At 44.0% G+C, this 14,366-nt stretch overlaps 1 protein-coding gene across 2 annotated transcripts in view; it reads right to left on the bottom strand.

The window, feature by feature from the left end:
- Positions 1–12,216, bottom strand: part of MAP7 (microtubule associated protein 7) — a 126,126-nt gene extending 113,910 nt beyond the window's left edge. Inside the window, exon 1 of one of the 2 annotated variants that reach the window (XM_068938435.1) lies at positions 12,063–12,216. In XM_068938435.1, the coding sequence (XP_068794536.1) occupies positions 12,063–12,108 (46 nt within the window). In that variant the 5' untranslated portion in view covers positions 12,109–12,216. The remainder of the gene's footprint in view (positions 1–12,062) is intronic. The other variant, XM_068938434.1, reaches the window with a different exon arrangement.
- Between the last annotated feature and the right edge of the window lie 2,150 nt (positions 12,217–14,366).

Below are 14,366 nucleotides of genomic sequence, written 5' to 3' on the forward strand. Positions count from 1 at the left end.
TCGCATATGAGAATCGTCTTCCACCTCAAGCCCTCCAATGCATGTTCACTATTTCAAAATGCCAGTGAAGAAAAAAAGGAACCTAAAAAACCCTCTCTAATGTCAAAAGTGACAATATTTCTTCCCCCTACACTTAAGGCTTTACAAAGAGAAAGTTTATGCTAACTGATTACCCCCCTAAGCAAGAGACAAGATGGCGCACACAAACCTGTTGTCAGGAAAAGTAAGTGGCTCTTATCAAATATGCAATGTATGCCGCTGTACAGTTGCCTCAGCAATATGGGTAGCAACTCGTGAGAGAGAAGGGTCAACGACAACTGATGGGATATATGTGATAGTGGCCTGGGATGCTCTTTCTAGACAGGGCCTGAAGGGAGCTCAAGCGACAGGACAGCTCAGCCCTCACACCTCAGGCTTGCCACCCAGCAGCAGAGAGCACAGACAAGAGCAGCGCACCAGCTGAAAGCCTTGCGAGCCCACTCTTCCTTTTCCTCAAACAGGGGCTCATAACCCCCAGGACAGGAATGCTCTGTTGAAGGGCACCAGCTCCAAGCCAGGCCCGCAGCCTGACTTTGGCCTTGCCTCCTGCAGGCGCGTCCTCCCGGCTATGTCCTGCCACTCAGCTACACCTTGGATTTTTCTGGGCGTACACACAAGCTATACATGATGACATTTGTCTAAATCACTTAAAGATGCTTTGTAGTAAAGGGTGTGGACCAAAAAAAAAAAAAAGATGCTCTAACACAAGGTGTTCTTTGTTCTTTACCTCAGCAATTTGCCTTCCAGTACTTATACAGGCTACCGCTTTGAACTATAAGAGAAACATGGCTCCATTCCTCAAATCCCATCCACTCACCTGCCTACCACAAGTATGTACATAACTGTGCATGCACACGCACACACAAAGTGGACTGTGGTTAGTACCACGAATACTTTTCATATACGGCTAAGATTGGTCTCAAACAGGACAGGACAAAAATAATCAAAGACAACTCTTACATGACAACTTAGCTATATATCACTTCACTCCCTTTCACTGTTTTTAAGTCAGTGAGAAAGAACTCCTGCCCCTTTTAAACATTTGATTCTGCAGATACCTGTAGAATATCAGCCATCACCCAGAATTGCTGATCTATTCAAACAGGTATTTTAAAAGATGCAAGAAGCACCTGACACAAAAATACACCTGGCTGGAGGGGCTTTGGCAGGGGCTTTCAAGCTTGCAGGTATGATTAATAGGGAAATGGAGATGCTGAAAACAGTTATGTCTCAGGAAGCTATCCAAGGAGTCATGGGAAATAGCTGCAAAACTGGGAATGCCTTCCCTGATCCTTGCAGGATCCTCTGCACTTCCTAAGAGCAGCTTGCTCCAGCTACAAAAAGCAGTAATGACAAAGCTCAATATTTCGGCCTCAGGGGCTGATAAACATGGATTTGGGCTAAGACATGCAGGCAACTGAGGCATTTCTTTCTATTGACTTACTAATGAAGAGAGAGCTTCTGACAGAGGAATAGGACTGACAGCACATTCAACTTAGGCAGCAGGATTTTATTTCAAGGGCTTTTATTTCAATGGTTAAAAACTATGCCAACCCACAACATGTGTGCAAATGCCTCATTAAATGGCACCCAAACCACCCACAACCTACTATAAAAGTGTAATAAAAAGACACCACGTAACTTTAGGTATCTTTTTAAGGTCCCTGTTAACCCTATGAAATGCATACATACAGGTACCAATGCTGCTTAAAACCAGGCTGTGCTGACAAACTCTCCCTTCATCCTTTGGGCTAGGGCAGAGGAAGACGCTCCTGTGTGGTATCCCTAGTGGGAAAGCTTTGCATGTTATTTCAGCCCTCTCTCAACTATGAGGCAGCTTCTTTATGAAGTCTGCATAAAGGCAACTCTCTCTTGAGGGAACAAAACAATGCATAATTTCAGGAGCAGGGCTGTCAAATTTTTTAAAAGAATAATAAAAAGTAAACTAGCAATTTGTTTACCCAGCTCCCCTTAGAGATTTCTTCCCTTCAGCTGTACTGAACACCTAAACCATGGTTGTGCTGATGGGGTTGGATTCTCTCAGGGCAAGGAATGAGGGCAACTGGGTATCTTGAGGGTGGTGGATAATCTTTCCCCTCCTCCCTCCTTTTTACAACACTATCAAACTCATTATCAATTAAACCTCTATACTTAAACACACCTTGTTTCTACTGCTTTCAGAAAACATTACTAGATTCTATAGGCATAATTACTTTAATTTAGTTAGTACAATGTATTATCTGATGTGTAACAGTCTTAAATAGCAGTCTGAACAAAGACTAACAGGATAATTATACTGCGATCTGGGAAATGTAAATATTTATAATAATGTGCTAATTGATGTTCCTGTTTTAGTATCATGTATTAAGCCTTGCTATCTCAACCTATTCAAAATAAAGCAAGTTGAAGCCAGTCCCTGTAAGAGTTACCATGATACGTATTTACAGTCTACTATGGCTAATCTGATAATCTTCCACAGCTGAACTCTAAACATGCTATCTTCTTTCATTCACAAGAATGTTTTAGTACCCCTAACTATTCAAACTACACACAATTTTAAATCATAGTAATGAGCTTCATAATGAATTGCACGAGTTCATGTTCAAAGCCTTGCAAAGCACTCTGCCCACCTGGACCCTATTGCTCAATCCTCGCTAGCAGGGAAGATAAAAGGTTGTGTTCAACACAAGTTAGCTTACAGAAAGTAAAATCCTTGCAAAGACAAGGCGATTTCTACCTTTCACGGGAATTGGCAGACTGTGGTAACAAGGACTGTGTACGTTTTTAAGAAAAAAACACAAAGTATGTGAATTAGAAGCCATCTGGTATCATCAAGCATGTCAGGTTATATTTCAGAAAGCCAAGCCAATTGAATGTAAGATTGTATAGTACTACAAAAGAGTGAAGAGATATATTTTAAGGAGTAGCTAAGGCGCAAACTGCCCCTAAAAAGCTGTGCAAATAGCAGCACTCAGAAATGAATCACAGTATACAGACAGATTTCTCTCACATTCCATGAGACTCATCGTAAGTTCACCACCAAGCTACATTTTCTAGGTGTTTCACATGCTTCTCTTGCTGTTTTCCCAGGATAAGGGTAGTTAAAATCTTGCTCTAAAACAACATCACACCCAAAGAAGAAGCAACCAGAAGTAGAAGCCTCAACTTTCTTATTACGGTTTGACTAGGAAAAAAAAAAAAAAACACCTCCCAAGAAAATAATCAACATTTCCAGGTCAAATAACCTTAACACACACATACACACAAAATATAATCTACTATCAGGCATTACTGTGAAATGTAGGTATGATCATCCACCAAGTATATCACTAGTTAATCTCTAGCCTTCAAATTTCACTTCCTCCCCACAGCCACCGTAGGACAAAAAAAGACTTGCAGAAGCCCATATGTGTCAAGCCAGGTTCAGGAGATGGTGCAGCCTGCTCACCACTTCTCTTCTGACACTTACACTCTCTGAGCCTTGAAGCAAGTTATCATCTCTAATCTCAGTTTCTTGATTATAAAACGGAATAAAACTTTCAGAAGAATTTTTCTGAAAGAATTCAATGATTCTTGTAAAATATTTTTCTCTTCTAAAGTACTCTGCAAGAGCTTATCATTATTATCACTATAACAGATACCAAGCAACTATTGAAATCATAAATAAAAGAGACTGTACTATGAAAGGCATAAGCTGAACAGAGAAAAAAAGTCGCACAGGTGCTTCAGCTCTTTCAAAGCATTAACCACAGCCCATTTATTATTCTGTTCTTCAGTTTTACCTGAAACTTAACTTTAACAGGTTAAGGAAACTTAACTTTAAAGGACCTTTGGGACCAAAAAAAAGGAAAACCTCAACCAACCAACCAAAACAAAAAAATAAAAAATCCCACCCCACCACCACCAACAAAAACAAAACACACAAAACCCAAGAGAGGTCTGGGTGTTTGTCTAGGTATTTGTCAAGCAAAATAAAGACTGCTCTAGGATGCCAACTTAAGGCCTACAAACATAAATGGAAAGTTCCCCTTCAATTTAAACACACTGTATATCAAGAATTAGATCAAGCCAACATATTATGTTAACCCATGCTTTCTTAGTTGCAGATATTAAGCTATTTCCAACCTGCTGACGCAGAGCGCGCGTACTGCTGAGGTTCAGGACAAGGTGGTGATATTACTTACAAAGTCACATCAAGAAGGGATGTGACAGTTCAGATTTATAGAAGTGTTTTACCCAATATGGGACAATTGGATTGGGATCAAGAAAGATCAGCAAAGTCAAAGTATGGTTAAAAGCTCCCATCCTTTTCTGCAAAAGCACGCTAAAACTTTTCAATGTACTTGCCAATCAAAACTTATATAGAAAAATAATCAGTATGGGAGTTGAACATGACATGCAATCATATTGTGCATGGAAATTATTCACATTAATAGTCAACCGTGTCAAGAACTTTTTCAAGACTTCTTAAAAATACATAGTCTCTAGACAGCGCTAGATGTTAGCATGCATGTGCGCTAACAAAACTCCAAATTTCATCTCCTCGATTTCCTTCAGGAGACTCATCTCCTTGCATTTTCTTTCTACTTACTTCAGTAGGTTTTAAATCAGGCCAGAAGAACAGAAAGTAGAATTTGGGGGTGGGGGGGAAAGGGGGTCTGAGCAAACAGCTATTTAGCTATTTACTCAGCATTAAAGAACTGGAAACCTTATTTTCAATGCTATGTAAATCAAGCGCAGTGCAAAACAGCCTTAAAGAAAGTTGTGTTTTTTTTTTTTAAACTGATGTGCTAATAGTTAAGTTAGAAACATACTTCTTTGTATATATACACAAATATCAGATATTTCTGATCTAGCAGAAAAAAATACTTGATTCCCTTAAGCCAATCACTAGCTCAAGCATCACGAATACCTATTTTTTTCCTACTGCAGCACTCGCATTCTTTCTTCCTTCCACCTCCTGCGGTCAAAAAAAACAGAATAATTTCCCCCTTACAGAGGCTTCTGAATTTGTTCACCCCCAATGGGAATCTCCAGAGCATCACTCACATACAAGATAATAAAGATCTGGTAGATTATTTCACAGAAGTACATTCATTTTTAACTATTTTGGTATTTAGTGTGTAAGTATTTGATATAATTATTGATTTCTTCTTTCTACCTTCTTGGAAGGAGAGAGACCCCTTGCATTAATCAGTAACACTGAATACAAAACATGAGAGAATAAGAAGTGAGACCTTCAACTTTTTCACTAATGAGAATTCTGCTGTCAAGAGTTCAGACACACTCTGAATAGCTTTAAATAAGCAATGAGTTGACTTGCATCTAAAAGTCAAGGCCATGAAAATACAGTAGTTTCATGAACTTAAGCTTCATTCAATTAATCAGGTGCTTTAGCTCAAGAAAAAGAGCATAACCATCCAGTTTGAGTGAACGTCCACTTAAACGTGAACTGGGGAACAGAGGAGAGAATCAATGGATTATTGAAATTCTTCCGAAAGTAAACTCCGAAGAAGAGGTGTATCCCTCTTCCCCTTTCTCTCCTGAAGTTTGAACAATTTTTTTTAATTCTAGTTTCATATTCCAGTATCTTTTTCTAGTAAGAAAAAGATGAACTGAACACTCTGTTTATTATCAATATCTACCTAAGAAATAATGAACTTAAAATAAGCTAGGCCCAGAAACGAAAAGCAGAACTCAGGTCATTATTTTCCCACTGCCCACCCTGATTACTTTGACTCCTTTAGCTTACCCACCTGCATACAACCTATCCTACGTGCTGCAATGACTGCACATGTTCAAGATGCTATTCTGATCGAAACCATAAGACGTTCTTCAGCTGCAGAGCAGGAGGTGCTAACAGCAACCATGGCAAGCCTCCCACCTGACCCGGGAGACTTGCTTGTCTAGTCCCCACCTCATTCCCAACACTGCAGTCCTGGTGAGTGACACACACCCACACTCACAACTCCCTGGGGCAGGAGACAGCTCCACCAGGAAACATGCCTCTCAGCACACACCCAAGCATGGGAGGCGTTTCTTCTGGGTGACCCCTTCCCAGCTGCAGCTGTCTCCCCCATCCCTGCACCTCTGCCACGTGCAGGGCCGTACACTGGACCACGGGAAGTTGAGAGCTCCTCAGAAGAGGCTAAACAGAAGGTAAGTCTTACCTACTTCCTCTCCTGTGGACTAAAATTGAACCTTTACACATTCCCATAGACCAGGAGAAGGGGGGAGGTGGGGAAAAAAACCAAAACACCCACAACACACATGCACCACCACCAAAATAAAGGAGAAGCCAGGGAGCCCTGCCTTATTCTGATTCAGACATGCTCCTCAGAGCAAAAGACACATGAATGTGGAGGCAATAATCTGATCAATGGGTCCCATAAGCAACTCAAATACAAGATGTACATTAAGAAATCTTGTCACATTTTTAACTAACTGGATTTGCATGGTATGACTAATTAGAAAAATTGCATAACGTTTTTATGCGTCATGGTACACATTAGATCACTCTTAGCCAATACTTTTTGTTCACATGTAACAGAATGATGTTAGATCAGGCACTGTCATAAAACACATGCAACTTCAGTCTGTGCTCAGTTTGGTAAGGATCGGCAGTGAGGAACAAGGACTTGGCAGGGCAGTGGAAGACATGAGTTAGTAAATTATCAACATCACTAGTTACCCTACTATCACTATAGACTAGGCAGTCTTGCCACCGCTTCTGTCTGTATATAGGGGTATATTTCTAATATCTACCTTGTATACATGTCAAAAGAACCAAGTGCTTATAAAGCACTCTGAAAATGAAGAGTATTTATGCATGTATTAACCTTTTGGTAGAAATATGAACAAACTTCAAAGAAAAGGCAACGTGCCAAAAACAAATTAAGATTTTCTCCATCACCATCACTGACAGCATGTGACAGATGAAATCCTGTGAACTACTTCATGCTGTGTTAATTACCACTGCTCTCTTCATATCTTATTTTCCAATGCATTTATTAGAAGAGGGAACCCAAGTAGTCAGGAGTTTTTGGCTGCTTTCTCAGAGAACACATGAAAGTATCAGACACAAAGATAGGAGAAATATTTGGAGATACAGGTACTTTATTTTTCCCCCAGCAACCTATTCTCACTTCAGCTATATGGAGCACAAATCCTGCCATCATTTACATCTCTGAAGAATCTCAAAGTTAACAGGAGTCAGGGTTGGTAACTCCATCCACTTGGATGGTGAGCCAGCCCTCTCTCCCCCCATGTCATCTTAATATACAGTTTAGGGTTGCTTTCTTTCAATGCTTTGTCAGATATCCTGGGATTCACATTTTCAAGATTTTCTCCAAAGCCAGCAATGGCATAAATATACCCTTTACTTATTTTAATGAAAGCAATGATTGATTTTAATAATTAAAAAAAAAAAAAGATATGATTCCAGAAGCAATGCTCAGGAACAACTGCAGAATGAAATCTGAGCGTTTTACAAATGCACCTTCTTTTCACAGTCTTTTTCTTCTTGAACACATATAATACGCATAAGCATGTGCTGCTATAGTTCCCAGGAGGTTGCCGCATTTGCATAACAGAAGTCACATTCTGGGAATCTCCTTCCTGGAGGAAAAGCAGGTATGCAAAGAGTTACCACAACAACATTAGCAACATGCTGTGGCTTGCATTATGAATCCAGATTTATGCACATTTTTCAAGTGGAAAAGAAAGTATGTTGTTGCAAAATTATATAGTACTTACATAATTGAGGCAATTATTACACTGATCAGATTTAATTACATTTAACACAACAAATAATTTTCCGTTGAAAATTTTTAACTTGTTTATATGTACTAGTAATAAACCAGTCATCATAAAGATAAAACAGCAGTCTCAGATTATTGCAAATTATAATTTTTTAAATGTGAATAGGAAAGAAGGAAAGAACATCAATTTTCAATATGAAGCCCAAGTAAAATAACAGCATGTACTGGTTTAACTACATTAGCAGAGACTATCTTCCTCTAGAGAAAGTAGCACATAAGCCAGTTGCTCAGGCATCACCTAACAGGCCTGATTTTTCCACAAACTGCAATATATATATATATATTTTATAAACCAGTAGTGTGGTGGGGAGAAGGCAGGGAAGCAGCATGGCCTGTGTTACACAATGCACACATCAAAAGACTTGCTTAAACTTTTCCTCTGTGCACTGTCGTTGCACAAACATTACTGTGTCTTCATATCTTTCCTTGGTCAAGTAATTTACCAACCATTTAACAAATCCTTATAGAAGCCATCCCTCAGCTTTAACCCCCGCCCCACCCGACGCTTTTAAATTCAATTTAGTTATATGACTTTTATTCTACAAGTTACTGATAAATCAGAGTCTCTGTGTTACCACATTCAGAGCTACAGTATTACTCAGGAAAATATTGAAATAAGTTTAAGATCTGGTCTAGAATTTGAAAGTTTGATAAAGATTTTAATTGGAGAAGGGTGGTAATAGAAGAATAACAGAACCTCAACCTCATTTTTATATTTAAAGGTTAAGAAATATTCACAATAGGGTTGTGTCTAATGTTTAAAAAAACTAAGGACAAAAAAAGCAAGAAAGGGAAAGAAAAAGTAGTATAATGTCTCTGACGACACAAATGCTTCGTATAGGTTAAGTATTTGTAAGAACATACTATCTTGGCAACAAAACATCTTGTCTCAAGTCAGTGTTACCCTCATGCTGTCTTGCTCTTTGATAAACAAAGCTTGCACTTTTGAACCAGAGCAAAAAATTTTGCTGAAGTAACTTTTAGTTTCTGCTCCTCTGGTGCCAATACAAAACAGAGAATTAGAAAATTTCATCTCAAGAGTTTTTGTAGCTACAAAACAAAAATCTTTAACTGCTACATTATCTCACTAAAGAAGTGCATGAGATCCTCCTAGTGGTGAAGTGCATGAGAAACTTGGGCACAAAAAATGTTATTACTCAGCTAGCACTGATGCACTTGCCAGTCAGACCCTTATACCAAAACCTATACTGAAACATTAACTTTTATTCCCCACGGAGGACTGGTAACTCCCATTAAAGTTAGCGGGATCTATCTGCAGAACAAAAATAATCTGTGTGTTAAAATACCATATAAATCCTCTCAATCGAAATACTTCAATTTATATCACAGCTAGGAAGGAGTTATAAAGAACTGGATAGGACACTCAGCACCTACCTACAGGGAAAATATAAATGAATACAGTAATTTATCTGTTTGTTAAGAAGTTTGAATATCACAATAAACTAAAATTTGATTTATTCTCACATGCAGAACAAATCAGGATAAACAAATGACAGATGAAAAGTCTCCTCTCAAGCTGTTACAGAGAGAACACTTAAACAGTTTGCTCTAACAAGTTAGCCAGAAGTGCTGACATAATTTAAAATGCAGGCTCACATTGCTGAAAATGGAGAACATGATCAAATACTGAAATTATTCATTTAGGAAAAAAAACTAACTAGAAAAATATGCAAAATCATTACACTGAAGTTTTCTTTGCAACTAAGGTAAAGAATATCATTCTCTTTGCTCTCTTGATGCCTGTGCAAATTGTTACCTGTGTACAGAGCTGGCCAAGGTGGAGTCGGGAGGCGTGTGTGTACGTGGGGCCGTGATTCTCACAAGCCAGAGGTACATGCGTGCTCATGGGTGGGAAGCCATGAACTGAGGTGCCTCAGAAACTCTCTCTGGAATTCCCTGTGTCTGAGGGGCGCTGTCATCTGGGGATTTCAGCTCTACAAGATGCTCAAGTAGCAACAACAACAAAGAAAAGAAAAATGGATGTATTCCTAACTAGTACAGGTTAGATTGCAGCCTTCCTACTGGATTTGTTTAGTCCTTATTCATTTATGAGTTACCTAGAGGAAAGAGGAAAAAAAAAAAAAAAGAAAGCAGCTCACGCCTAGTGATTAAACCATTCACCTGCAAAAAGCCAGTCAAGTGCAGCAGACCATCTGCCTAACAATAAAGGGATCAGCTTGCATCACCTCTGTGCAAAGTCTTTGTGGTGCTGTTAGAGCTTTCCCCAGGATTAGCTGAGAGTCCGTATATCTAGCCACAAAAGCAAACAATAAAAAGGTAATTGGGAGCAGGAAATCAACCAGTAGGGTAATGGCACCAAACCAGGAGGCTGACCTTTCCCAGGAGCCGGACCCAGACAACGGTGCTCCACTTGTGGCCCAAAGCCATCAAACAAGGCTCTCCCTGCACACACAGTCCTTGGGCACGCAAAACACCTGCTCACCCACGACCAAGCCAAGCAGGCGCCAAGCAGCTTGCCCATATGCGAAGAGGGTGCTCCTGTTGGTAAACACTCGGGAAAGCACTCACTGCGATAACACCAAGATCTAGAAGGACCTCAACAGATAGAAACACAAACAGCTTAACAGAAGTTTAACTCTGGTATTTGACACACAAGGAAGTTTTCAATGAACTTCGACAGCACAAGCACATTTAAGCTCAAGCTTCCTCACAAGGAACGCAAGCAGATCCACCTCCCGTCTACAAATGATTTTAATGAGAAGTAGGCGAGTTTAAAACAGTAACATGAAATGAAAGGAAACCAAACAGCAAGCTCTCTCAAAGTAAATCTCAGGCATGTGAATCTCTTAAAAAGCTATAAATAATATATGCATAAAACGTGTTTTCTTGCAGCTCATGTCCGCAGTTTTGATAAAAGATTTAAAAAAAAAAAAAAGGCTGATAGAGTAAAAAGTGTATCAACAAGGCCTGCTAAAGACCTTCCAAAGAGTTCATTAAATGTCGCTTTAAAAACACACTGGAAGTCAGCTCTTCCTGTGGAAAGTGAAGTTAATGCGGTCACTAACTTTGAAAGACAGAGGATAACACCGCACATCCTTTCTGAAGCCGAGTTTTCGAGCGACAGCTGTAAGCGCTTTGTGAAAAGGCATTCTGAACGAGAGCACTGCGCTCCTAAGGCTATTAAAGAAAAAAAACAGCGTTTGGACGGGTCCGTCCGCGTTCGTCACCGGCCACTGCATGCCCACAGCGTTACATAAGACGGGTGTTAAAGAATATTACATCGCGGGGAACGTATTTAATTAACCATCGGCCACACGGCCTCCTCATAACGTGGTTTGGATGGAAACCTCCGCTCTCCCCGCCGGCGAGAAGCCGGGACGCAAGCTAGCGAGGAGGCGGAGGCCGGCGGCAGGCGGGGGTCAGCCGCGGCCATCCGCCAGCAGCGCTCCCCGCCACTGCCGGGAAGGCGACCGCCCCTCTCCAGAGCGGCCAGCACGGGCGCACAGCGGCCCGGGCACCGAGCGAGCCCTCCCGCCTGCGCCCTGAGGGCGAAACCGGAGCTTCCGAGCGCTCTCCCGTCAGGGGACAGGCAGAGCCCCCCGCCCCCCTCACGGCCCGGCAGCAGCCCCGGCCCCCCCCGGGGGTCCCCGCCGCGGCCAGCAGGTGCCCCGCCGCCGCCTGCCCGCTCCCCTTTCCGTTACCTGCGCTCTGGCCCTCCCCCCGCCACCTGCCGGCTCCTTTAACGGCCGCCCGCCCCCCGCCAGGCCGCCCCGCGCCTGCCGCATCCCCCCCGCCCCAGCCGCTTCGTGGCGAAGGCGCCTCACGGAAAATAACGACGTTAAACAGCAGCGTTTCAGGACCTCTAAGAGGGCACGACGGCGCGCCGCCGCGGATCCCCCCGCGCAGGAGGGCGCCGCGTCTCCCCTCCCCACCCACCCACCCACCCCGTGACGGCGGGGGCGCGCGAGGGAGCCCGGCCCGGCTCGGCTCGGCTCTGCCCGCGCGGGGCCGCCCCCGGCCCGGGCTGCGGACGGCGGTTGACAAGGTCGCGCGGGGGCGGGAAGGGGCACCAGGGCCCCCCCGGGCCCCCCGGCCGCCGCGCGGCTCCGCACCTGTTGCGCGACGCGCCCCGCGGCCGCCCGGAGCCGAGGCCGGGGCCGGGGCCGGCGCCCCGAGCCGCCCCCGCCGCCCGCCGGCCCTGGCCCGCCCGCGGCGCCTCACCTGCGAGGCGCCGGGAAGCGCCACTGCCGCCCGCCGCCTCCGCCATGTCTCCTCGCCGCGCGCGCGGCCGCGGGCAGGTGAGGGCGCCACGTCCGCCCCGGCCGCCGGGATCTGCCCGGGAGGCGCCCGGCCGGGGGCAGGTGAGGGCGGGACCGGCGCCGAGTGGTGCCTGCGGGCGGGCAACGGCCGCCCTTTCCGGCCTGCCCCCGCTACCGCCCTTAGCTGGCCGCTGCGGGAGTGAGGGGGCGCCCGGAGACCTGCCTGCCTGCGGCTTCCTGCCTTATAGACTGTTATGGGGTGTTTTTTTTTCCATTTTTTTCCCACAGAAGGGCTCCCGCAGTATTGGCACAGCACGTTAGGTACCTGCGCAGGGAAGAAAAACGGGTTTTGGGGTGTTTAATAGTTCGCCGCTGGTGTTTGAAAAGTACGTGGCCGGGGTGGTGGTGGCCGCTTCACCGACCCCGGCTGGCGGGCCGGGCCGCTAGGCGAGGAGCTGTGTTGCTGTAGTCTCGTTCTTGTGGCAAATGCTTCTGAACAGCTAGATCCATACCCTGAACTACCCCTAACTTCTGGTCTTCAACTGCGGCTGTGAAAAGAGTAGCAACACACCAGTCCTTTCGGTGGAGTTCGTAGGCACGGGACCTTTCCTGCCAGTTGGCCTAAACTTTCCCTCAGCTGCTCCCCAGGATCTTTTAAGTGTCTCGTTTAAAAACTGTTCTAGATCTGGATTAAAACATAATTTTATTGTACGTGTGCTTGTAGGTAGCAAAAATCATCACAACTGTGGTTGAAATAGGTTGAATACAAACTGGGGGATGCCTAGCATGGGAGCACGCAGCTGTGTCGGACGCAGCTGTGTCGGGTGGGAGACGAGCTGCCGGGGAGCAGCCGCCCTTTCTAAAGGGTCACCCAGCAAACAGCGTTTGGCAGAGCCAGCCTCCCAGTGCCAGAGCTGCTCTTGCCAGCTGGCCGAGTTCAGGCCATGAATTCCTCTCCTGGAGGTGGGACGGTAAATGTCCTATTATCCCAGGAGTCATTTAAACTTAAAACAGAGGGATTTGGGTGATAAATACACCCCGTGTTTGTGGGCGAGAGGGTTTTTCTGTAATGCAGGAACAGGCTGGGCTCTACACCGAAAGCTGCAAGAGACTCTAAAACCAGCATTGCCTATGTTGACTGCTATGTGATCATTAAGTTGTTAACATTAAGGGTCACATCCCCACCTCCACTGTAATCAGCTGCAAAACTTTTTCATTGCTTTCAGTTGGAAGAGAATTATATCCAGGCTTGTATTTTATACAGATACAGAGTAAGGCTCCCTGATGCTCTTTGTAGATGTGAGAAAGGAAAGAAGGCACTCTATAAATCTCTGCTGTGCTTATGTAAGTGTTAACAGCTTTGCAAATAAGCTGGTTAACACTTTATACATGGGCAGAAGCAGCTGTGCTATTAAAAAATTTGTTATCAGGCATAAGAATGTTTTGAGACTCAAGTGTGAAGTACGGTATACGAACAAACACTAATAAGTATTCTTCCCTGGAACAAGTAATTGCATAAATAGACTAAGTTATCCTATCCAGAAATAAGATACTCCAACCATGCTTCACCTTCAACAAACACATCTGTAGTCATAACAATTGAGCACTGTTTCCAGCTGAAGTGACCACTCTGCAGTCATATCCATGAGCTGCACAGGCTTTCTTTTGCCATAAAGCTGTGGAAGCTGTTGTAAAGGTGCTCCCTGTGCTATGCAGGGCCTGCCTGCATAGGCAGAACAGAAACACAAAGCTATGGTACCACCTCCATAGTGACAGCGTAGCATGCTCAGCTGAGAGCTGGAAAAGGCCTTAGCTACAGTCAATTATTAATTATCCATAGTCAGGCTGCAGATTATCTGGGACAGCAATGCAATGGCAGTTTGTTGGGTCCTGAGAGGTTATTAGCTGGAGATCTGTGCCATGCAAACATATTGGTACTGCTCTCAGGGCTTTGGAAGCAGTCCAGATACTTCTGTGCAGCACAGAGCCAGAACTTAAAAGCCTCGGGTCAAACCCCAGTTAGCAACATGAAGAGCCGCCTCAGGTTTCTTTGCACCTTGTTGCAAAACCAGGACTAATGGGAAGGGCAGTGAAGGGACAAATCTGTGTTGCCACCAAGCCAGTGCAGGTTCAGCTTGACTTATTTGCTCTAGGCTTGAAGGATCAGAGCTGATGCCATATGTTCTGAGAGCAGAGCCTCTGTCACTGCGATTTTGCTGAGAGCGAATGGATACTTGTGGACTCAGAAACTCAGCTCAGTCTAGGC

This window comes from Struthio camelus, chromosome 3 (assembly GCF_040807025.1).
Source record: "Struthio camelus isolate bStrCam1 chromosome 3, bStrCam1.hap1, whole genome shotgun sequence".
Classification (NCBI taxonomy): domain Eukaryota; kingdom Metazoa; phylum Chordata; class Aves; order Struthioniformes; family Struthionidae; genus Struthio; species Struthio camelus.